Below are 25,739 nucleotides of genomic sequence, written 5' to 3' on the forward strand. Positions count from 1 at the left end.
CAGCATAATGAATTCTGGCTCTTGCTGTTCTTTCTTTTCTTCCCATGCTGTATATTGTTTTTAGCAAATACTTAGTTACTCACTGGTTGATTATCTTAAGCGATTAGTTGTTTTTAGACCAACTATTTCAGTTACTTTGCCTCTTGCTATTCCTTTAAAGCCCAAGGATAATTGCAAAAATGGAAGCAAAATAGCTTACCATCTAATTCATTACTATGTGACCTTTTAGGTTGTGTCCTCAAAAGTGAGGACTTCTAAGTTCCTTTGTTATCGTAAAATGAATGTCTATGTTTTGATTAGCTTCCGGAAAATATCAGTATATTTATCAGAATTTGATGTCTCTGGATTCTCCTCTTAAAATGTGGTAGGTTGTAATTGTAAAATAATTAGATTAGATTATAGTATTTTAGATTTATACACATAGCATCAGCCAAGAAGTTCATTACCTTCAAACACACCCTTGATAAGCACATAGAATCTGAGCCATTATTTTATGTAGCCTTTGGAAGCCAAAATTTGCACACCCATATTGACTTATTCTGAGTTAGGGATCTGCGACTACACAATCTTTCTATGAACTTTCTTCCTCTTCTTCCTCCTCCTCCTCTTTCTCTTCTTTTTCTTCCCCTTCCTTTTTCTAATGGCATTCTTTCAGAATTTATCAGTGGTAAAATTAATAAGTTGTTTGCTCACAACCATGATCATGGTTTTTGAGGTGTTAAAACTTCAAGACATATTTTTAAAATATTTCTGTGACTCTTGATGAGCTGAAGGTCTTCATGATTACTGGCAAGTAGAACTGTATCAGCAGCATATCTTAAATTGTTGATCCAAACACCATTTACTTTTAGGCCAGCATCGATGTTTTCCAGGGCTTCGTTGAAAATTGACTCAGAATAGATATTAAACAACAGTGGAGACAGGATACAGCCGTGAACTATGGAGTTAAAATAATCCTTTTTTATGTTACATAAATATAGACCAAGAAACCACAAACAGCCTGGGAAAATAAGTCTAGTCTGGAAACCGAATGGAAAAGGAAAAGCTGTTATTTTATTAATTTCCTTATGCAGAAGCAATGTATTTTCATTAAAGATACAGTGTTGTGTTTGGAAAAGCACCTTTGGTGCTTTATATTTTTGTATCAGTGTTTATAAACTTACATTATTTCCTAAAAGTGCAGGGAATACATTCCGTATGTGTTAAAACAAGGAACAGAGCTTTATTACAATTCCTGATCCTGATGTAAAATAATTTTTGAATTGACTTTGAAAAATGGAATAACAGTCACAAGACAATGTTACATTTAGTATGTATGGCAATATAAACCAGACATTTTCACACTGTAGTTAAGAATAGAAGACTAAGGATTGATCCCTTAACAGCACAATTCCATATAAGTCAATTCATAACTGAAAACCTGGGGTCATTGAGGCTTTCCTTCAGACTAGTATGTGTCTGATTATATGCTTAATGCAGTACCAGATGTGGCTTCAGATCCGCCTAAGGAGCACTTGAACCCAAGATCTCTAGATACTTTTCATTGTGTCAGGCCTTTTCTTTCTCCTCATATGACAGCAAAGTTTTGTGCCAATCATTGCAGCAGGAGGAAGTTGGGACCCAGCAAGATAAAAAGTGCCCAGTAATGCTACCTGATCCAAAAAGTGGGGTGGGATCTTACTTCCTAAAAGTATTGATAATGGCTCCAGCATTCCCATACATCTTGCTATAACAATCAATTCAAACTAATCTAGTAGGATTTAAAACTCCCTAATTTTTAAATTCAAATATTTGCACTGCAATATTCTTACCTTCTGTTTTCATTATCTCCCATAGTTTGTTACTGAATAAGTGATTTTTCCTAAAGGAATGTGTCTGTGCAGTTCAGCCATAATACAAAAACTTGGTGAATTAGTGAATTCAAACTATACGCTCAGAAAAATAAAATCCATTTGTTTGATTAAAAAGTGAAATCTACACTGACAAAATCCATGTGTAAATAGACTACATTAAGGGTGTTTAACAAAAAAAAAATATTGAACTCAACAGATTGTTTTGCAGAATTGCCCAGATCATTTTTTTTTCATTTCAACTCTTAGATAACATTTTCTTTAAAAAAAAAATGAGCAGAAATTGTTTCTTGGAGAGCTGCACAAAGTCATCAAAAGAGGTGCTTCCCAAGGAATGTGGAGCACCTCTGATTGAATTCTTAAAACAGCCACATCCTTTAGAAGGCTTTCATCGCTGCTTCCAAAGTTAACTGCCATAAATATTACATTAAAAAAACCAAAACCAAGTGTTTGAAAAATTACATCCCAGTTGTTTGCATGTGAGGCCTAAGCATATGCACTAAGACAATACAATGATGCAATTGGTCTCAGTCCCAAATGGACTTGTGTTTTTTTAAAAAAACAACAACTGATGAATGCATTTTGTGTGGATTTCCTGTCTATAGATACCACATACCCTGCTTGTGGTCAAACAGGTTCTACCGTTGTAAAACCATTAGTAACCAAAAATTGCTAAGTTGGCATGATTATAACGGGAGTGGGGATGGGGGTGATGTGTGGAAGCTCTTATCAAGAACAACAGTCTTACTAATTGAGAGCAAAGTAGCACAAGAGACTGAAACCACATCAGGAAATGAATTAAATTCGTTCTGTAATTTCCCCAGCAGCAGGAGTTGATGAGCATTTCTGACGTCCAGAAGCTACTTAGGGCTTTGAGGGGCTGACGCATCTCGCTGGTTTTTCTTTATGTTGCTGGAATCTTCCAATATTTCCCAGATGTCCCAGGTTTGTTGGGACAAACAACTGAGTTCCGTATCTGGGCTTGCTGATGTCCAGTTGTCTAGAATTTCAGTGTGTTGCTATAAATACCAAAATAAGTAAGAAATAAATCAAGACGCATGTTCATGTGTGCTAACAACCCATTTTAGCTATCAATGTAATGCAGTAGATGTGGCATAGGTTATGATGCCTTGTTATTCCTCATCTGCAACTTGTGAAAGAAAAAGTATGGAATGCATAAGGAGACATAAAAAGACAGGGTAGACATAAAGTATGTTTGTTTCCTTACCTTAACATTCCTTTCTCTCTGCATTGGAATTGGAATACGAAACTGCTATGAACCATTGCTCAAAAAGCTTTGGTAAAAATGCAAACTGGGCAAGTGATTTACTCATTGCAGTCCAAAAAGATCTGAAATGAGTAAATTACCTGCCCAGTTTGCATGCAGATAAGTCTCCATAAGTCCATAGTTTTTTAGTCGTCTGTTTAATTAGACTATTGAAGTGTTAGCTATACACATCATTCCTCATTCAAGGAAATGTATCCAAAAGGACACTGAAACTGCACAGTTAACCTTTAAAGCAGTGGTATCCAACCTTGGCAACTTTAAGACCTGTGGACTTCAACTCCCAGAGTTCCTCAGCCAACAAAGCTCTGGGAGTTGAAGTCCACAAGTCTTAAAGTTGCCAAGGTTGGAGACCACTGCTTTAAAGGATACAGACTTAAAGCCTTATCTTTTAGGAAGTAATAGATCTATTAAGTCCTCTTTAGTACCTCTAACATCCAATCGACACTCTATTTCTGCTTCACCACAGTCATTCACCGCCTTGCAGGTATAAACGCCTCCATCAAATGGGCTGGGCTTGCGGATTTCCAAAGTCAACACTCCATGCTTACTGAACATGCGGTACTTGGCATCTCCGGAAAGGTCCACATTGTTTTTGAACCAGAAGATTTTGGGCTGTGTTTTTAAAAACAGAAACAGTGAGTCTGAAGCAGAAGCAGGTCATTTTGAAGAGGAAAGGACATCTACTTTTCTACTTGGAGATTACATTGGAAATTTAAGCACGTCAAAATGCATTTTTAACACAAACATGATTGCTTCCTGAAGTATTTCATACATCAGGTCCATCAATTTTTTAAAGTGTTATTTGCTAAATGAGAACTATCCATGTAGTCCTCAACTTATTGTACAATCTCAATTGAGCTCAATTTCCGTTGATAAGCAAGACAATTGTTAAGTGAATTGTGCCTCATTTTACGGCCTTTTTTGCCATAGTTGTTTAAGTGAACTTTTGCCATAGTTGTTTAAGTGAATCATTAAGTGATTCATTTAGTAACTGCAGTTACTAAATGAATCATGCAGTCATTAAGCCAGTTTAGCTTCCCCCATTGACTTTACTTGTTGGAAGTCAACTAGGAAGGTCACAAATGATGATCCTGGGACAGTGCAACTGTCATAAGTACATGTCAGTTTCCAAATCCCAGAATTTTGATCACATGACCATAGGGATGCTGCAATGGTTGTGTGAAGACTGGTCACAGGTCACTTTTTTCAGTGCTTTTGTAACTTCAAACTGTTATTAAATGTATGGTTGTAAGTCCAGGACTACCTGTAGTTTGGGAAATTCCATAAAAGATGACCCAGAATCCACTGGCAAAAATTGCATGGTGTATAAGAAGCAAAGCAGACATTCTTACCAAACCTTTTTCTTCATGGGGATTTCATAGGTGATCTAGGACTATGCCCAGCCAATTTTCATATCATAATGCTATTCTATGGTTTTCCCTCTTTACGAAAACATCTTTTTCTATTTCTCTCAAAGGTGATCTACTCATGCTGACTCAAGGCTCTGCTTTTTTAATAATCTTATATAATTCCTAGTCTAAGTTCTTATCCTGAATTGTTAAAATATTTGTGTTTAGAAGCAACATTACCCTTGCCCTATTTTTAGGGCTCCCTTATAAATTGGGATGTTTTCTGTATTTTCTATTGCTGCAATATATATTACATTGCCATACACACTTTAGCATATTAGCAGTAATTTTCCCACTACGATTATGTATATTAAAAATCCAGTGATAGGATACAATATGACATACCTTTGGGCTTCCTCTGATGGCACAACTGAGTGTTGCATTGTACCCAGAGACTACAGAACGATCAGAAAGCGGATGCGTGAATTTTGGCGCCTCAGAGAAGTCATGCTCTTTGTAGTTAGGTGGTTTGTAAATTGCTCCTGCAGCATGAACAAGAGGTAAGGTGAGGGGATATATAATTATGCTCGTAGTTTAAAATAATCATTAAAAATGACCAGCTAAAATATTTTAGCATAGGATAGCAATAGTGCTAAAGACGTTAAGAAGTAAACAAGAGTGCAGTCCGTTTTATGCAATTCTCTTGCTTTTCCCCCGCCTTCCATGAAACTCTCCAATTGCCGTTATTTAGAACTCATGAATAACACAGTTGGAAGGGACCTTGGAGGTCTTCTAGTCCAAACCCCTTCTCAAACAGGAAACTAAAATATTTCAGACAAATGGTTATCCAATCTTAAAAACCTGCAGTGCTGGAGCACCCACAATTTCTAGAGACAAGTTGTTCCACTGATTAATTGTTCTGTCAATAAATGTCTTGTTTTAGATTAATTCTTTCCTTGATTAGTTTCCACCCATTGCTTCTTGTCCTGCCTTTAGCTGCTTTGGAGAATAGGTTAACCCTCTCTTTTTTGAGGCAAGCTCTTAGATATTGGAACACAGCTATCATGTCACTCCCTAGTCCTTTTCATTAACCTAGACGTACGCAATTCCTGCAATCGTTCTTCAAATATTTTAGCCTATAGTCCCCTAATCATCTTTGTTGCTCTTCTCTGCATTTGTAGTAAGGCCTGGAATGAATGTGAAGTATCAGATCTAATTTACTAGTTTGTCTTTTTTAATTAGCTTATTTATATCCTGCCTTTAGATCTGGAACTCCCTGTGGGACAATTCAATGTTTTATTAATCATTTTATTCAGTTACTTTTATTATTGGAGACCATGTTTTCTTCAAAATTAGTGTAACTATATTGTATTTCTGGATAAACTTTCCTATTTTATTATTATTGACCATGGTTCTGTTGATATTAATTTAACATTTGTATTTGTTGAATTGTCCTGCGACAAGTTGTCTCCCACAGTGAGTTAGTCATGGCAAATTGCCCAAGGCAAATTATTCCATTCCATGAGGGAAACTCCCTGGTAGATGCTGGTGTGGAAATTCTTGCACAATTCCTGTCATGTCATCTACCAAAATGTTGAACACTAACTTGTAGTACCTATTTCAAAAATTAACTGACTTGAATAGCAAAGATTCAATGGAAAGCCCATAGAAATATGACAACTTATTTTGACTTCAGCATTAAGAAAGATAATTTTTAATGAGAATGTTGGCAAGTGCCTGTACTATTTCTCTTTGTTACCTGTCTTTTTAATGTAGGCAGAGTTTTTGGTGATTGCAGCATTTTCACTCAGCCCACATAGGTTTTCACTGTAGATCCTGAAATAGTATTCGTTTCCCATGATCAGCTCAGATACTACACAGTTCGTGCGCCGATAGTGATCAAAAACTGTGTACCATTCCTGGCAAACAAAACAAAAAGTGTGCTGAACCTTAAAATGTAAACATCTTTTTAAAAGCTGACATTTGATATACAAGCATGATGATACATAGCATAACTTGATGAAGCCATAATTGATCTTAAGGTTAACTATCTGTAATGTCCGTCCAGACAAGAATGTATACATATACAAAGAAGCTAGATTATGTGCATTTAAATATAAACTCTTAATGTATTCCTTTATCTCATTTATCAGTAAAAATGTATGGATTCATTTGCAATCAACACCAATTCTTTCCCTACTTCTTTCCTTTTCCTGCCTGCTGTGCAGCCAAGCAAATCTGAATTTTTTAAAAAATGGGTTGTATTTTTCCCCTTTCAATAATAGCAGAGTACTTTTCTTCACAAGATTAATGTAACTTCTAAGAGATGTGCAATCAAGATATATTAATTACAGACATATATACATATTAAAAATTCTATGATATTCAAGGGATGTTTATGAATTAAGACCTGTTTTAAAATTGTGAACTTTCACTGTGTGGGGCAAGGTATTCTGGAACCTAATCACAGATAGATATCAGATCTCTCAATTAGTTTTCTTCTGGCAATAAATACTGTTTTACGGAGATATACCAAACTATAGATAAAAATGAACCAGGAATTCTAATAATCATTCTCCTAGAAAAACTAACAAATAGAAAATTACAGCTGGGATTTTTTTGGCCAAAGAGATTGAAAGAGGGAAGCAGATTCCTTTCAATGGAATAAGTTGCCCCTTAGAAGGTAAGCAGGATAGCATTGCCTTTAGCCTAATAATTAACCCATAGAGGTGGAGAAATCTAGCTAATTGCTCCATTACAAGTGAACCAGAATTTTTGTAGCAACTGTGTTTGCAAACAAGATTGTGGCTCCAATAATTAGAATTTCTCACAATTCCATCATAGCCACAGGTGTTCATAAAAAGGCAGGGAATGGCTTATATCTTTTGTGTTCTACTTGTATCTTATTAGTAGTCCAGGAAAGAAACACAAAGAAGATTACTAGCTCTATCTTTATTGTAAAGTTACATTAACAAAATCTTCTGAAATTGAAAGTACTTCTCCCTTTCTTTTTATGTACTGCAAAACTAAGAAGGTTCCTTCTGAAATATTTCTGATGCCCTCCCTCTTTCTGAGGGTTGAGATACCTTTACACTCTAGTGATCCAGCCTGTAGTTCTCTCTCCTGCCTCCCAAGGTTATTTTCACTCACACACTGTCACAGCAGAGGTGGTGTTCAGCCAGTTCTCTCCGGTTCAGATGAACCAGTAGCGGCAGCTGCGGGAGGTTCCACCACTGCCCCAATGTAATGTGCGACCTTCTGCACATGCGCAGAAGGTGTTGCACATGTGCAGATGGTGGCATGTGTGCTCACATTTGTGAACCAGTAGGTAAGGTAAGTGGATCCCACCGCTGTGTTAAAGGAAGTATTAATTGATTATACATAGTCCCAGAATGGATGTGTACCCTTACCCGGCCTATGGTTCTTACCATTGTTTTTTTGTCTGCCTTCTGGACCACATATCCTGTGATTTGAGAATTGCCATCATCCTGGGGAGGCATCCATTCCAATGCAACATTGAATCCCCATACGTCCACAATCTTAATATTCAGAGGAGGACTAGGCTTGTCTGGAAAAAGAAATCCACCACACAAAACCAGCTATGCATAATCAAGAGCTGCTCCTCGGTGTTTTTACACAGATGTGATACAAGCGGAGCTTAAATAACCTCAGAGACTGATATATTCCAGGTAGGCCTCTGCATCCAATTTTTTTCCTACAATAAATTTACCCTACCCTATAGATGTGAAATATATATGCAGTGGTTCTGTATTCCAGCAGAGAAAGGTAAAAATAATAACTTTCACTCTCTCCAAATCCATGGATGTTCACCATTAATCATTGAAAATCACGAAATTAATACTTTTTCTTTCACCTCCCTCACAACATCTTTTAGGCTGAAGTTGAATTCCATCAGTTTATAAGATTCTGTGGTTTTATTTGTAAACTCTCCAGAGTCATGCAGCTGAAATGGGCTAAAATTGATATAAATGTGTTAAATAAATAAAATACTATACTATTATATTGCTTAAAAACAGTTTTGAAAGAGAAGCAGGTTATGAATTATTGTGTAGCTTTATAAAAATAAAGATTAAAAAAATCTTCCTTGAATAACACTACTTCTGGATTCCTCAAGGACATGTAGTGTTTTTGGAGACAATATACAAGTGGTTTGCCACTATCTTCTTTTGATACGCTTTATAATTCCCTGCCCTAGGTAGACAGTATATCTGGGATTTCCTTCAGAATTACTTTCAAAAGGAACCAAGTCTGACCCTTTTTTTTTTAGCTTTCTCAAGATCAGCCAAGGTTAGCTAAATGTTCCTGTTTGCTCTATGACCTTTCGCTCTCTCTCTTTCTCTCTCCTTCCCTTCCAACATGTGACATTGGATGCATTCATTAATCCTTCATAGCTGGATACCTGTTTAGAGATAGTCAACTGTCCACTAAACTCTTAAAATGATCAATAATTAATCCTGGAATATCAGATTTTGTATTTTACATAAAATGAATTAATTCCTCAAAAATAAGACCCTGTCTCAGATAAAAAAAGCTGATTGCATTGTCATAGGCATAATGTAAAGAAGATCCAAAGACAAAAATTCAAATGGATCTTGCAATAGCTGCCCCTACAAATGGATGCGTATTTTTACATTTCATTGAATAGGTCTAGAAAAATCCTCTATACTGTCTCAATTTTTCTTATGTTTTAGTAGCCATAGGTTTAATGCATGGAACTCAGCTCAGTTGTGAAATCCACCACAAACATTCTGACACTCTTGTAATAAAAGCAGCTGCTGTGGTTTCTAACTTGGATTGGGACTATGCTCAACTGATCATCAATCCAAAAAGGGGCCAAGCCAATGGAGTCTATACTTAAAATGTGAGGTTTTTTTCTCTTCTCTCACTCCTCAATTACCCTTTATGCAAGCATTAGGAAAATATTTTTTGAAACAAGGAATGGAAAGGAGATGTAATTATTCTATTGCTGGGAGTCCTGCTACAACTAAATCTATTTTGCAGAAGGATTGATTAAAAAAAATTCAATCTGATTTCAGACGAACTAAATTCTATTAAGTTGTTCCATATGAAGAGTGAGATGCAACTGTTTTAAATACATAAAGTTATCCAGCAGTTTCTTACCCATAATCTGCATTGTAATGGTGACCTTGTCACTCATGTTTTCTATTTGCACCTCAACTTCGTATTTCCCAGAATGGTGACGTTCTGCCTTTCGGATAAATAGAATAGTATCTGTATTACTGTTTCGTATTCCCACTTCCTCGGGGTCTATTAGCTGACCATCTTTTTTCCAGATAACTTTAGGTCTAGGTTTACCCTGTGAAAAGAAAGAAAAATGGTCAGACTGAAAACAAGTTTAATTTTCAGTAGTTGGTTGTATTAATCTCCTGTCTTACAGTACATGAAGAAATTGTTTCTCTCACAGCTATTCTGTGTAGGCTTATTTCTTGCATATGTAGTTAGAAATACATAGCTATAGCCCTCACATATACGTAGCTACAACAAACCCATCAGAAAATAATTTTTATTGTCTTATTACAAAAAGACCAGTTGTCACTAGCACCTGCTGCTTCTGAGGAAGATTTTTTTTTTTTAATCACCATCATGGAACAAAATATACATACAAAATGCCCTGACAATCAAGAATCTGCTTCAAGGCGCTAGTCGTCACTTATAAAGCCCTTCATGGTATTGGACCTGGGTACTTGAGAGACCGCCTGCTGCCAATTACCTCCTCTAGACCGATTAGATCCCACAGATTAGGCCTCCTCCGAATTCCATCCGCCGGCCAGTGTCGACTGGCGACTACCCAGAGGAGAGCCTTCTCTGTGGCTACTCCGACCCTCTGGAATGAACTCCCTGTGGAGATTCGAACCCTTACCACCCTCCAGGCCTTCCGCAAAGCCCTTAAAACCTGGCTGTTCCGACAGGCCTGGGGCTAAAGAACTGTTGCCCCCGTCTCGAATGGTATGACTGTTGTGTGTTTTAAATTATGTATTGTTGCGTGTTGCTTTAATTTTTGTTTGTATCCCCTCCTTTGGTTTGAGTTGTGAGCCGCCCTGAGTCCCCTTCGGGGGAAAAGGGCATCATATAAATAAAATAAACATTCAAACAAACATACATTCAAACATTTTTAAAAAATGTGTGCTTCAATTTATACATTGAGCAGGAAAATGCCTTTCATTACTGTGAGGCTAACATTACTCTAGTATGGCTTAAACTGCTCCATTTTAGATTACAAGCAATTTAGTATACCACTCAAGACAAAATACAATTAATTTTATAAGCCACAGTTTAGAGCTTTGATTTTCTCTTATTATGTGGCCATCCAGATACTGTCAAACACATTGGTATTTATGTATTTATTCATTTATTCAACTTATATGCTGCCCATCTCGCCTGGAGGTTCAAGTACATAGATTTACTCCAGGATGTTTAAAATCAACATGTCTTAAACAAGTAACAGTTCAAATTTTTCAGAGTTTGTCAAGTTTGGATAATTTAAAATGGGGATGAAGGATTCCAATCATTCTTTGCAATTGCATTGGAACAATAGAGGGGAAATTGTACAACTTGGATTATAGAGTAGAGTTTGTTTTCCTCCTAAGTTGAGTTGAAGTTTTTCATAACATATGAATAAATTATTGTCTAATTTCTATTTATCTTTCTATTTATTGCTTATCTTTTGATCTAAGCCAGCGTTGCTCAACCTTGACAACTTTTAAGTTTACACATAGTGGCTGAGGAATTCTGGGACTGGAAGTCCACAAATCTTAAAGTTGTCAGGGTTGAGAAAAATTGCCCTCAGATTTTAAATGGAACTTTTTTATATTTTGACAATTATGAGATTTAGAAGTATCTCTTTTGTACAGCTTTTCACATTAGAGATAGAAGGCAGAAATAACTTATTTGGTGATGAATAGATTCAGTTTCTTTTCACCAGCTGTTTCTCAAAGTTCTTTCTGGCAGTGTACCTCCTTACAAACATTCCTCTAGTAACATGGCAAAGATAGAGATACTACAATTCTACTCAGTTGAAGAGATATGACCACAAACATTGTCTTCAGCTAAATCAGAGATGGGCAGTGCTTATATAACTTTATGGAAGGATGAAAATCCAGACCAGATGAGCTTTCACCCAATGATGAGGAAATATCTTGACTTCTGGATAAGTATTACTCCAGAGATACATAGGAATACTTGTTCCCACTGTCAGTTTCTTCAACAAGGGTAAGACTTTACTCTATGATCAATAAAGACCCCATCACATACCTGGAAAGGAATTACAATGTTGATTGTGTCACCAACTTTCTTCATTAAAGTTTGTCTGAGATTGCGTGGCAGCCTAATTTTAGGGCGCTCTGTAGTTCAAAAATCAAGTTAGAGGATAATTACTCTATTTCAGATTATTGTACATATACATTGTATTTGTGCAGAAAAATAAAAAATGATTTTGACAATATGTATTAAATATTTAATAGAATGAAAAAGCCATAATTTTAAGCATATTTAATGGTGATTATTTGGAGTTTTTTTTAAAAAAAATTGTGCCATGGCAAATCCTGCAAGGATACATGGAAAGAAGAAATCACACTGGGGTTCTAATTGTTCAATTAATTATCCATGAACATAGGCAATTATGAGAGAAGTGGGAATCTAAGACCATCTCAAGTGCTATAGATTGCTCATCCATGTTCTAGTGTAAATCAGGTGTTCAATCCAGTTTTAGGAGATTCTGGACTCACATTAGAAAGCCAGATTCATATGGTTAAAACTGAGATTCCAATATGGAACCCAACTACAATAATATATCTATAAAACTTTATTTGATACCAGCTAAGCAGCTTGGAGTATCTGAAAGTTTGCCAGATACTTTTAATGAGTCTACATATACTGCAATTCTTGGAGAATTTTATTTTAATTTCTTCACTGAAAGAAATATATTGTGACTGGTAGTGTCATTTTGACATTTGTTCGTAAATGGATGAGTGCCTCTGTGACAATTATTTTTTGGAGCTTCCACAATATGCTTTCAAAATTCAAAATATTCCCTCTGGCCCCTGAAGTTTAGAAGACTGGTGAATTTAAAGTATTAGGAAGAATGAACTGCAATAAACAAATTTATACTCCCTTGTACTCCAAGGAGCTTTTCATTAAAGAAATAATTATAAATGGTTTAAGGAATACTCTCGAGACACTTACGCAAGATCTCTTGAACAGTAACTGGTTCCTTAATCATTGCTGGTTGACTTGTCCCTGCTAAATTTATAGCAGTGATGCGAAAATACAATTTGTCTCCTGTAACCAAATCTTTAAGTAAGACAGATGTGCGTTCAGTGGGGCTAGGAAGAGCTGGAATCCATTCAGTGGCTGCAGATATTAAAAAAAACAAACTGCTAGATATTTTTAAAGCACATTTTTATAAGATTTTGTCTGACGGCATAATAATTCTATTTATTCAAAGTAAGTTCAACTTATTCAAAAGCAAATTCAGTAGGACATTATTTTATTAGTGAACTTCAGACTGCTAACTAAACTTAACATAAATCTAAGGAACAATTAGAGAAGGGAGAGACTGTATTTTGAAACTGGATCTACTGAAAATTGCAGAGATCACAGATTGCTTTAACATTTGCTGTAATAAATTAAGAATAATGACTGACAAGCTAAAAATGTGTAACAATCACTATCACCAAGTATATTAGTTCCAGTCATTTCCCTGGAGGTAGAGAGACAAACAAAATACATAACTGCCAAAATTCAACCTATAAATTTATACCCACTCTTGTAAATTAGTTCATATTCTGTTTGTCTGCCTATGGCAACTTGAGATCAGGTCAGAGATGCTTTGCGAGTTGATGCTGTTATCATCTCTGTTTCATCAACTTTTTAGGAAATAAGCACCCCCTCATAAGAGAATCTATGTGATATTAGCCAGTTTTAAACCATAATCTCCCTAATTATTCTTTCATGTTACTGTGTCTGCTTTATCAATCAATGTCTACTTTAGTAAACCCAGCAAAATGGGCATTATTTGTTCCTTTCAGAATACACCAGGGCTTACTCACATCCTTCTCTACAGTATTCAATATTGTAGCCATCCAATCCTCCTGCTCCAATCCTTTCAGGGGGTCTCCACTTCAGGGCAACAGAAGTGTCAGAAATGTCTTCTACAGTAAAGTGTGTTGGCTCACTTGGAGGAGCTAAACAAAATGCACAAGCCAAAGACTTTGCATGATATGTTAAACAACAATAGTATTTTCATTTTCCTAATTAAAAATGTCAGCTTATAATATTTAAAATTTTTGCAAAATGTAATTTAAAACTATAAAAGCAGAAGTACAATATTTTTAACAAAACCCCTGTTTCCTCTATTTGTTAAAAATGAAGTAACCCATTAAAGCAATCCCATTGAAGAATCTTAGACTTTGAAAGAGCTTCCATAAAAATGGACTTTTTTCGACAGTGAAAACTTCATGCTTTTAGAAAAACAACACTTTTATTGAAGATTATGAAGATTAGAAGAATTTAACTGTGGTAGAAATAGTAATATGAACATCACATGGAGCTTGGTGGGTTAACAAAAATTTCATACTTAGGTCTGGAAGATGACAGCCATTATTGTACCTTTAGAATAGGATTTCCTAAGGTGAAAATAGGTAAAGATGGAGGCTGTTGAATGCTATAGCACTGGCAGCATTTAAACACTCCTGTGGAACATAGCTTATACTTTTTGGAGCTCACAATCCTATGTTTGGTTATGACTAAGTAGATGGTGTGACATTTGCTAATTTGACTCAAGGAGAAGGCAGAAATTATTAGCTTGCATGTCAATAAAATATATATAATGAATGTTCTTAACCCCAAAATTAACAGCTATAGGCAAGAAAAGAAGGGATACCATATTACTTTCTAATTGGCAGTCAGTATTGGAGAGACAGGTTTAGAGACGAACAATTTTCTGGTTCAATAGTTATCAAACAGAAATATTTTGAAGCAGAGTTTTTCCCAGTGCTATTATTCTATTCTCAACATTGTCATCATCATCATCATCGTTATTGTACCTAAAATATTTATTTATACCATGCTCATTCTCAAAGTCTTGGAGCAGCTTATAATTTGAAATATATTTTGCACAGATGACCTGCATTTCAGTCTTTGAGATTCCTCTTTACCAAATATTTCTCCATGTCAGTCTACAAAGGCTTCACATTTCACCGTGTGACATAATACTCAATACTCATTCAATAGCTGATTCATCCTCATTTTGTTTAGACTACATGCAGTAAGGGAACAACACTTTTAAAAGAAGGTAGGTGGGGTTTTTCTTTTTGTGCCATATGTGTGCTTATCATAAATTAGGCAGCTTAAATGTTGTGGTATTTAAACACATTGTGAACACTACTTAAAATATTTCAACTATGCAGAATGTTCCACAAAACAGATAACAAGCCTCTTCTCTTTTCAAAAAGGTTAAAAATGATACAACAGATGGAACACCTAATGTTAGCACCCAGCCTATCATTGTTGCAATAAACACATTTTCTCACTTGCCTTTCTGGAATGACATTCAGTTAAAGCCAGTCTTTGAAAGTAATTTTAAAAAAAGTATGTGCATCACTCACACATGGATGTGAGCATGTTACCATAAAATGCACATTACAAACCCAATGCCTCATCTCCAGAGTTGCAGGTTGCCCCTTATTTCTAATCTGGTAAACATGTTCTTATTCCATCAAAATCCTGGACCTTTTAGCTCATCTGTTTCCTGTGGGAACTCTTCAATTGTTTCCCGGACTGAATCGTCTTCTTCTTCTCTTTCTCCTTCTCCTTCTCCTTCACCAGTACAGTTGTTGAATGGCGACTGAAGATCAGAGCTAATCGCGTTCTCTTCAACTATATTTTTCTCTGCTTGTCCATTCTTGGGGTCTTGGATTTCCACACCATTACTTTCAGAAAACTCTTCTTCTTCTTTATGGACTTCTATGAGTTTAGCCATCTCGTTGGTCATTGCAATGACTGCTGTACCTTAATTTCTCGAATGCTTCTTTCTCGCAATGACTCACACAGTGTGCCCTTAACTCAAGGACTGCTTCAAAATGGTGTGGGTCATAATGATTATTTATAGAAAATCCATGGATATTTTCTTAATCAGATAGCCTTACAGCTCCACAGGAAGGCGGACTGGGTGGCATTGGTAGTTTACTACAGCATTTGCATCCATAATGGAATGGGGGAAGCTGAGAGGCAATGGGAGGTCACTGCCAATTAGCTTCCCTCTCTTGTTCAGCCTAGCTTGCCTCTCACACTTCTAATTTTAACAGTTAGAAATTCATCAGCAATTTTATGAAACTGGAACCTCCACGCTCTCATTTTCAAGGACAGGTAAAAGGGAAAAAAATAAACTTCAAATAGTTACACATCTATGTTCTCCCTTCAATATTGTTCATTTCTTTCTTGCGTTCTCAAGGAGGGATTACAAATAATGCAACATGCATGTTGTTGACACTCACCAATTGGCATGAAAGGCTGTGAGGCAGGACTAGGCCGAGACATGCCAACTGAGTTCACAGCATAAATTCTCATCTCATAAACAACTCCTTCAATCATTCTCTTTGCTTCATAAGTCAGATCCTTCAAAAGGTCAAAGTTCAACCTCATCCACCTGTAGCTCTTCTTTTTCTTCCTCTCTAAGATGTATCCTGGAAATCAAAAAGCAATTATAAGGGTATAGAAAAACTGCCTTGGGCCATATAGCAGTCAGGTAACAACAGCATAACCACTTTGCTTTTGATGTGCAGAAACTTTCAAATCAGATTTTTTTTTACTGCATCCATATTTCATGCACATTTGTCATTTAGTCTTCATGTAGCTAGATTAGGGAAGACAACATTAAATAATATCTGGATTCTCAAACCTTGACCCTGAATATTATTCAATTACAATTTGCTATTACAATGCCTTGTAGTTCATAAGTATTTCGTAAGATCAAGGCTAATTGTATTGTATATTAAAAGGATGGGATTCACAATACCACATAATTAGATTTTTTTGGAACTATTGTTAGATCACAACATAATGCCTTTTTGAGATATTGAATTAAGAACAATCTTATGCATTAATCAGAAAGATTAATTGTTAGAAATAGTTACATTTTATTATTAAACATTTATAAAATAGTTACATTTTATTGTTTATTGCCTCTTAGTTCCCAGAAAAATAAGTTTTGTCTTTCTTACTATATACCTTAATTCAACTTTATTTTAATAAACAGTGTCTGTCTTACAGCTGCATGTTTTAAAAATTGCTCTAAATCATCAGCCAATTACATGTTTATTTCATTTACTACTATCCAGTCAAATATCACATTATTACAGTGAAGTCACTCTCTCTTTTTCCTAACAACCTTTGCAGCATCCCTGGAGTCACATGATCAAAATTCCAATGCTTGGCAACTGAGTCATATTTCTGATGGTTCCAGCATCCTGAGATCATGTGATCCACACGATTGCGGCTAAACCGACTTGAAGTTGATTCTCTTCCATGGATGGAATTTTAATCCCTTGTGTTTCTGTAGTCCATTTACAAGTCATGTTGGGGTTTATTTATTATTACTGTGTTCTCCTGCCTAATGTGTCATTATAGCATTCTGTGTAGAAGACCCACGCACCACGACCAAGTTGAAATTAACACCTCTGCTCTCATTTCTGAGAAATGTAAAAGCCTGAAGGAAACATCTGTCACTGCTGACAGAGAGACAGATGACATTTATTTCTTAAGGGGATATGGACCCCAGTAGCAAATCCTATATTAGCTCAGTTTTTATATTTACCATTATAATGGCTGATGTGGAAGAGTTATGAGGCATCCCACTTGGTTATAATGACCTAACCAAAAGCTGGATCTCTGAGAAGTCAATCTGCTTACACAAAAAATAGGCAATCGACATATTATTGTGTAATTTAACAAGTTGTGACCTAATTTATTCAGCCCAGTAACAATACACAAAGTATTAGAAGCTCACTCGCTTGCACACCAATTGAAATAAAACACGCCAAGCCAACAGCCCAACTGATTATTCCTCTAATCTAAACTTTAAAAGTAGGGTAAACTATCCATGTGGATTGAAACCCCTCCCCCCCAGGTTTCTGTTTCTATTTTTAACAACCAGTTACAGAAAGAAGATGCCGAACTTGCAGTTGTGAATGTGATAAGACTTCACAAGGTCTACATATAGGAGTGAACTTTATGCAAGGCAATTTGATGCACTATTGCTCTGGAGGAGATCTGATATTGTTCAATAGAGCTTAAGCTCTTCTAGTCATCTTCAGCACTGAAGTGTTTTCTCTGTGAGTGATAGCAAGAATTGTTTTTACACTGAAATGCGTCGCTTGATTACATGCATATGTACACTGTATGAAAGAAATACTATTAAGTCCATTGTTTTTCAAATTAAACATGTGAATGTGAAATACAATGCCTGCCCTTCATTGAGAATTCCAAGTGTTGTGTCTATGCAGAATCCCAAAATCGGAACTTGTTAATCAATATTCCTGTTCAGCTCTCTGCTTCCATTCAACAGGTCAGTGGGTGGAGCTAGCAGAATCAGGGACAGGAACATGGCTCTATTGCAGCCAATACACGTAACATATTAACAGGAGACTTAGTCCCATATGCCTTATTAAAACCATTTGAGCTGCATAATGCCTATGTTATTTTTGTCTACGGTCTCATCAAGAGATAGACAGTCTGATCATAATGTGTTTAACCGTGCCAGTATTATAAGACTGCTAGCTTAAAGTCTATCTGTTCTGATGACAGTTCCTTCCTCTCGTGACACTTACCAGTCTCTTTGAAAAGTGACCTCTGCGCTGAAAAATGCTTTGCACACTACATCGACTGCAAAAGAAATATGGGTGATTTCTATTTATGCTTTCCATATAATACCTGAAATTGATTGAAACCACTGGTTGATGGAAGTTGGATATTTTATTATGAGCTTAAGATTCGAGACACTTTATACAGAGAAGGAAGGTGCTCCTGTTTCCTTTTGTATGCCTTAAGTAGCATGTTGTGAGTATGTTGTCCTTGAAACAACAAGTAAGGGAAATCAAAGCACTATCTGATTCTCTTTCAAACAGGTGCTTTGGAGCATATGAGGCATGTATGTTGCACTTCTCTATAATGCTTAATAGTAGCCATGTGTTTTTTCTAGGATCCTCAAGCTGCAATTTGCAGAAAAATGGTCTACTTTAAACAGTTGCAGGCAGATGCTATTTTATATCTCCACACATTCCAGAGCATGTTTTTGAAACGAATCCAAGGCATAGTGCTGCAATTTTTTCCTATAAGTAATTGACAAGAAACGTATGCTCCAATTAAAAACTCTTCTGTTAAGATTATTGTGCATTCTTACCTAGTATTGGCTGTCCTCCGTCATACTTAGGTGGCTGCCACTGTACTATGCAGTTGTCTTCACCAACATCAGTGATTTTAGGAGCTTCTGGTGGATCAGGTATATCTGGAGAAGGAGGGAAAGATGAGACCAGTGGTGGGTTTCAAAAATTTTTGGAACCTCTTCTGTAGGTGTGGCCTGCTTTCCGGGTCTACTGGTGGAACCTCTTCTAACCGGTTCAGTAGATTTGACAAACCGGTTCTACCGAATAGGGGCGAACTGGTAGGAACCCACCTCTGGATGAGACTGAAGTATTTTCTTTTACTAGTGTTTATTAGAATTTCTTCTTTTTAGTTAAAAAAACTTGCTGTTACACAGTATAGTGATGACATCTGCCTATTTGAATTATTTTAAAGGACTCTTAGAGAAATGCAAGAGTAGGAGGTGCTCAAGGGTATGATTTCTCCATATTATCTCTAGTTTCAGAAGGGGAAATGTTACTGTTCTCATGAATATTGGTTTGCCCATGTGGAAACCAAATATTTGGAAAATATAGACTGTTGTAGAAGGAATTCAATTCAATTCAATTCATCCCTCTCCCTCCCCCTCCCTCTCTCTCTGAATCTGAATCTCAGGGGAGAGAATCCAAAAATCTTTCAATGACACTATAATGATTTAAGCCAGTGTTTGTCAATCTTGGTGGCTTTAAGACGGGTGGACTTCAACTCCCAGAATTCCCCAGCCAGCAACCCGTCTTAAAGTCATCAAGATTGAAAAGCATTGACTTAAGTCATTACAGTGTCACTGAAAATTTAACTTTGAGTTAAGCTTATGAATGAGCTTTGGGCCTAAGCAATCTTGCAAGGTTTAGCTGCATTCTTGTTTTATTGAACTTTCATTATTGCATTGGTATTTATATCAAGAAATTCCTTCTTAATTTTTTTAAAAAAGTTTCTTAGTAACATTTTGAAGGAAGGGGGATGTTCCTGTTATAACTACTATATTAGTCACAACATTTCTCCATCTGTAAAACAAATGGTATGATCAGATTAATGCTTAAAAATGAAAAGAAAGCCAATCTGTTGAGACTTCACCCACATGCTATATTTTTAAATGACATGAGATAAAAAATATGATTTTATTCAACCCAGAAATAATGATAGCGGAGAACAATTACTTGCCAAGCCAAGTGCCCAATAAAAATATTTGAAAGGTGTATTTACTATGCTCTTGGATTGTGAGTATTTCTGAGATTATTCTCAGCTCACTCCAGATGACAAAAAAGAGCTAATTTAGGCAACAATTGCACAGAGATTGTTGTTATTCCATGAAAACCACTCACTGAAAGCAGTGACTCAGCAATGTAGTTTCTCTATTTGGAGTTTTACTTAACAGCAGCGTTTCTCAACTTTGGGCATTTTAAGAAGTCTGGACTTCAACTCCCAGCATAGCTGGCTGGGGAATTCTGGGAATTGAAGTCCAGACCTCTTAAAGTGCCCAAAGTTGAGAAACACTGACTTACAGGAAAGGGAGAATTGAATTGGGTGATCCCAGCTGCTGAGTCTCTTTTCCATTGGAAGATATAAAAACATGAGATGAACTGACAAAGGCTTACTTTATGTACTAATCTGATCACAGTCTTGCTTACCAATAACTTTTACAGTGATATCAGCTGTGTCTTCTCCAGCTGGATTTTTCACTGTAACTCTGTAGATTCCCTCATCTTCCTTCTCAGCTCCTTCAATAGTAAACACACAGTGGTCTTCATATGTTTCCACATGGACTCGACCTTCCGAATCAGAAAATGGCTGTGAACAATTTCAGAAAAAAGTAAGTTAGTTTCAGTGGGTGTATGGAATCGGACCAAGTTTTTAATTAGCATTTAAATAGTTTGGTACACATTATTGAGTTTATATTTGCACCATCATAATCTGAATGTGTAAAAGAGAAAAATAAAAAGGTAGGCAAGCAAAAATATTTATTTTAACAGATGGTCTGGAGAAGAAACAGCTGAGAAAAGCTATCAAGAATCCATGGAGTGGGGGCTTCCAAAGGCATATTCACATGGCCAGATTGCCCTGTTGCAAGAATGATCCACCCATCATTTCGGGAGGGTAGGATTGGATGTCATCTTCTATGTCAGTGGTTCCCAATGTGGGGCCCGCATCCCACAGGGGGCAATTTGAACCTTGTTTAAACCACATTAATAGCCTTATAGGCTTCCTCCGCATGGGTAAAGTAAACTTTTTGAGTAAAGTAAGAATTATATGTTACAGAGGGAGGGCGTCAAGATTTTAGAGATGCTTAGCTGGGGCATGGCCAAAAAAAGGTTGGGAACCATTGCTCTATGTAAACCATGCCTATTGCAAATGTCACACACACACACACACACACACACACACACACACACACACACACACACACACACTGTATTTTTCTGCTCTGTGTTAAAAGCTGTGTTTTCCAGTTAGTGTCAGTACAAGGACTGCTGTGTAGCTGCTGCTGCTAGATATTATCTTTTAGCAAATTTAACAGATTACGTTATGTAGTGACAGAAACACCCCTACTCAAGGAACAACTTAGTTTAGTGGCTGAAGCCCTGCAGCTTACTAATACCTGCTTCAACTGTTACAAATGTTCCATAGCAGAGTGGTTATAGCATTTGCTTGATATATAAGAAGTTATCGGTTCAAAACACATCAGGCAAGGGTCTTTTATTACTATTTTTCTGCTAGGCGTCCTACTTTTTTTGCTGGGCATTTTCCTTCTTAAGTTCCAGCACTGCACAATTGAAACACCAGAGCTTGTTTTTCCTTTCCTTTTTCTTTTAAATCAGCTCCCAAATAATCCACATGAATAAGTACAACAAAATCCTTTGTGTTTTACTTCAACTGATTGGAAAATTCCAGGAGAACTTATTGAATAATGCAGTAATGTGGGTTGTTCAAGGTAAGAAAAATAGTAATTAAAAAACCCACATTTCAATGGGGTTTCAAATTAGTGACATTCTGCATGCCACGTTAACATTATAACCCACTTCTACTGAAAGAATTCTGTAACAATAGTTGCAATAACATTACTGAGCCAAACTGAGAAAAATGCAAGAAAGAAGCTTTTTATTTTAAAGAGGGCTTATCTTCTTGAATATATGAACATTTTAGTGCAACCACTATCTATATATAAATATAACAATAGCAATAGCAGTTAGACTTATATACTGCTTCATAGGGCTTTCAGCCCTCTCTAAGCGATTTACAGAGCCAGCATATTGCCCCCAACAATCCGGGTCCTCATTTTACCCACCTTGGAAGGATGGAAGGATGAGTCAACCTTGAGCTGGTGAGATTTGAACAACCGAACTGCAGAACTGTAGTCAGCTGAAGTAGCCTGCAGTGCTGCATTTAACCACTGCGCCACCTCGGCTCTATAACTCTGTATACATACTGTATGTATGCACACAAAAATTCTATATGCTCACTATATTTATATACACGGTCCATATGAAGGAAAGTGATTGGTAACTGCTTTCTTTTCTGAGAAAATTAGTACTTAGAACAGTACTAGAAGAATTGTACTGAACATCTGGCAAGTCATCAACCGTGCATCCCAATCTGGCAGAATTTTCTTAAACCAGCTTTCAATCTCTCTGACCTCAGCATGGATAGCAGCAGCTTAATGGTGCAGTACAAATATGTGCTAAATTGCATTCTCGTTTCTACAAAATTTAAATATGCTAAGAGCTTTTTTTCACTTTAAGTGTTCATGCAAAAAATGGTGTCATTCTATTTATAATTAAAATGAAATCAAGGAAATAATTCAGTTCGATTTTAACTGAGCAGACTCATTTGAACTACGCATGCTGATGAGAATTTCATTTAGTTTATCTTACATCACTTAATATTCTGGAGTCAGTCCTACAGTAAGGAGCTGAGAGTAGCAAGGAATAAAAGAATTGGGATTCTGTGATAGGTCCTATTTTTCTCCCTAAATAGCTAAAATCTGGGATACACTGAATACTCTTTGGAACTGATCCAGATTGATCCTAAGAAAATAATTGCGCTCTTTCTACTCCATCATTTGAATATGAGAAAGTCTAGAAGGGCTTATTTTCTTTTTTCCTCATTTATCTTTCTGCATGGCTAACAAAGGATCAGCAAAGTCATTCCAAAGCCGATGCGGGATTATTGCCAGACAACGTATGCTTGCACAGAAGTACACGCTTATTTGCACAAGACTGCCATTTTAGATGGATGGTACTTCATCATTGGGAGCTAAAAGAAGTGCTAAAGGTTCAACAGTTTGAGAAATAATACTTTAAGCACAACTGAGTCCAGAGAGACAATTCAAATTAAAAGCTCTAAAGCTAGTATTATGGCAAGTTAACAATTTACATAACTATTCTGAACCTCTGAATTACTGCAGGGATCACTGGGTTGCAAACATTTGTCAAAAGGGAGATCTATCTGCCTGACAGTTTGAAAAATGAAAGACTTGCCTTCTCATTGTTAGTCAAATCACCACATGTGCCCTTAAGGTCCACAGAGTTTGAGCCACCACCTATTAGTTCCAGTTCATTATTCTGAAAGAGAAATGAAGCAGAAGAAAAAAAAATAGTCTTCATGTTTAAAATCAAAGAAATTAGCCAGATTTGTTATTAAATGATTTTACCTATTGCTTTAGAGGACAAACCTCAGATAAGATGAAGAATATATCAGCAGACAGTTTAAGACTAATTATGTGCAATCAAGTTGTTTTCAACTCCCAGTGACCACATAGATGTTCTTCATTCCCTAATCTTAAAATGAAGGCATAAATAATCTCAATAGTAAAAGAAAAAAATACCTCTTTTACTTATCAATGTCAGCATTCCAAATATCATGCAGAATTAAATCAGAGTCTAAGGCAGAGCTATCCTTAAAGTTCCAATTTAATAAGACAGACATGTTGGCATCGTGCTATGGAATCCCAAAACTGGAAATGACATCAGAATTCCACCCAGTTAAAAGTTCATGATCTTGTCCCCACACCCACAATCCATCACATGGGCCAATCTTCTTCTTCAATGCTGGCATCCATGCCCAGCTGCTTCCGGTCAGGTGTCAAAGTACGGAGACAAAGGATGACCTTGGCTTCTAGTAAAGAATGAAAACAATACATTCCACAATCCTACTCCTTCTATTCCCCCCTCCCATCGACTATACTAATGAAACAGCATAATGAAATAAGAGAAAGTGTGACAGGCCAAAATTCTAAAAGGAATATAATTGCAGGCCTGACAATCACACTGTTTCATAGTCAAGCAAATGCAATACCAATGGACAGACCATTTCAAGATCAAAATGTGTAAAGTTCATCCTTGAAAGGTTGTTTTCCCATTGTCTCACCTGGTTTTTCAACTCCTAGGCTAATGTCATAGCAAACTGCTGACATGGTTCAGAAAATAGGCCCAAATATGAATTGTTGACCCACTAGCATTGCTGGCTTACATGGAATTGAGAAGTAATGGAGATTGGCTGCCAAAACGAATGGGAAGTTTTTCAGGGTTTTATGTATATTTGTAGCTATTATTGAATCACCCTTGCCTCACCCGACATCCTCTCAGACTCACTCCAGTGTTTTTGGCAAAACAATATATGCATAGAAGGGCAGGAAGTGCAAGAGATGGGAAATACTATCTTTTATTTTGTACCTTTTTAAAAAAGAAGTTGGGAGAAGGATGTTTGTTTGGGTACAGATTTGTAGGAAGGCAAGGTAAGGTAAGAGATTTAGTTATTCACCATTTTGAAATAACATTGAGTAAATGCTGTTGACACATTCTGTGCAAATATTAGATCATGTGTGCTTAGAGCTATTCTCAGCGATTTTTTTAAAAACTGGATTTAGAAATAGGAAATGAAAACTCAGGAGGCTGGGAGGAAGGGCGAAAGCCCACAAAAAGGTGGTCTAATTCTGCTTAAAGTGATTTTGTTTGAAAAAGCTGAATACTAATTGTGAATTATTAAGACTGATGCAGCCAGCGGCAGTTCTTCTTGGCATTCCAAATACTTGGACCAGGCGTTAATAGCAATAGTAATAGCACTTAAACTTATATATCGCCCACAGTGCTTTACATCACTCTCTGGGAGATTTACAGAATCAGCATATTGCTCTCAACAATCTGGCTCCTCATTTTACTGACCTTGGAAGGATGGAAGGCTGAGGCAACCTTGAGCTAGTCAGGATCGAACTCCAGGCTGTGGGTAGAGTTAGTCTGCAATACTGCATTTTAACCACTGTGCCACCAAGTGGTTTAAATAAAATTGTGTGTACTATAGTTATGCAGAAAAATAAAACAGGTTCAAATTCTATGCTCCATTGATCATGAAAGATATGAGATCCTTAGTAAGAAACTTTTCTCATTTGCATTGAATTGCAGCACAAGCACAGTCCTGTAATCTCTTCTGATGTGTCCTCATGCAGTTGCCACCCTATATCTGAAGCAGTCATCCTTAGCTCTATCAGCATCAGAGAAGTTTCCTCCCTTTGGTTTTGCTATAGATACAGTCTGAGATGCTTTATTAGCAATTCTGGTAGGATCAGTCTGGCATCTATTGGTCAGCTTTGGTATAGACATGGACCTTTCATTCTGGTCCTAGAGCAGTGTCCTTCAGATACCTATGGATAGTGGGAGAGTCTATTTTTCTCAGAGTGGATTCTCTCTGTTTAGTCATGAAGTATTTGAGAAGGTCCTGGGTTTAGAGAGTTGGCTTAGAGATTTCACTAGCTGCGGAAGAAACAGAGCTGTAAGATAAAATATCTGCAGCCATTATTTGAGTTTTTAAACAGAGAAAAGTGTG

The 25,739-nt window shown here is 36.6% G+C and overlaps 1 protein-coding gene across 1 annotated transcript in view; it reads right to left on the reverse strand.

Annotated features, from left to right (window-relative positions):
- Nucleotides 1-1,031: 1,031 nt before the first annotated feature.
- Nucleotides 1,032-25,739, reverse strand: part of MYBPC3 (myosin binding protein C3) — an 82,721-nt gene continuing 58,013 nt past the window's right edge. The window contains exons 22-34 of the mRNA XM_087720820.1: nt 23,399-23,482; nt 20,552-20,711; nt 18,925-19,029; nt 16,022-16,210; nt 13,577-13,711; nt 12,711-12,878; nt 11,781-11,869; nt 9,630-9,825; nt 7,916-8,055; nt 6,247-6,406; nt 4,893-5,029; nt 3,564-3,750; nt 1,032-2,869 (exon numbers count right to left, since the gene is read on the reverse strand). Of these exons, the coding sequence (XP_087576946.1) occupies nt 2,859-2,869; nt 3,564-3,750; nt 4,893-5,029; nt 6,247-6,406; nt 7,916-8,055; nt 9,630-9,825; nt 11,781-11,869; nt 12,711-12,878; nt 13,577-13,711; nt 16,022-16,210; nt 18,925-19,029; nt 20,552-20,711; nt 23,399-23,482 (1,761 nt within the window). The 3' untranslated portion in view covers nt 1,032-2,858. The remainder of the gene's footprint in view (nt 2,870-3,563; nt 3,751-4,892; nt 5,030-6,246; nt 6,407-7,915; nt 8,056-9,629; nt 9,826-11,780; nt 11,870-12,710; nt 12,879-13,576; nt 13,712-16,021; nt 16,211-18,924; nt 19,030-20,551; nt 20,712-23,398; nt 23,483-25,739) is intronic.

This window comes from Thamnophis sirtalis, unplaced genomic scaffold, assembly GCF_051295495.1.
Source record: "Thamnophis sirtalis isolate CommonGarterSnake01/CBP01778 unplaced genomic scaffold, rThaSir2_p1.2 scaffold_1, whole genome shotgun sequence".
In the NCBI taxonomy this organism is placed as follows: domain Eukaryota; kingdom Metazoa; phylum Chordata; class Lepidosauria; order Squamata; family Natricidae; genus Thamnophis; species Thamnophis sirtalis.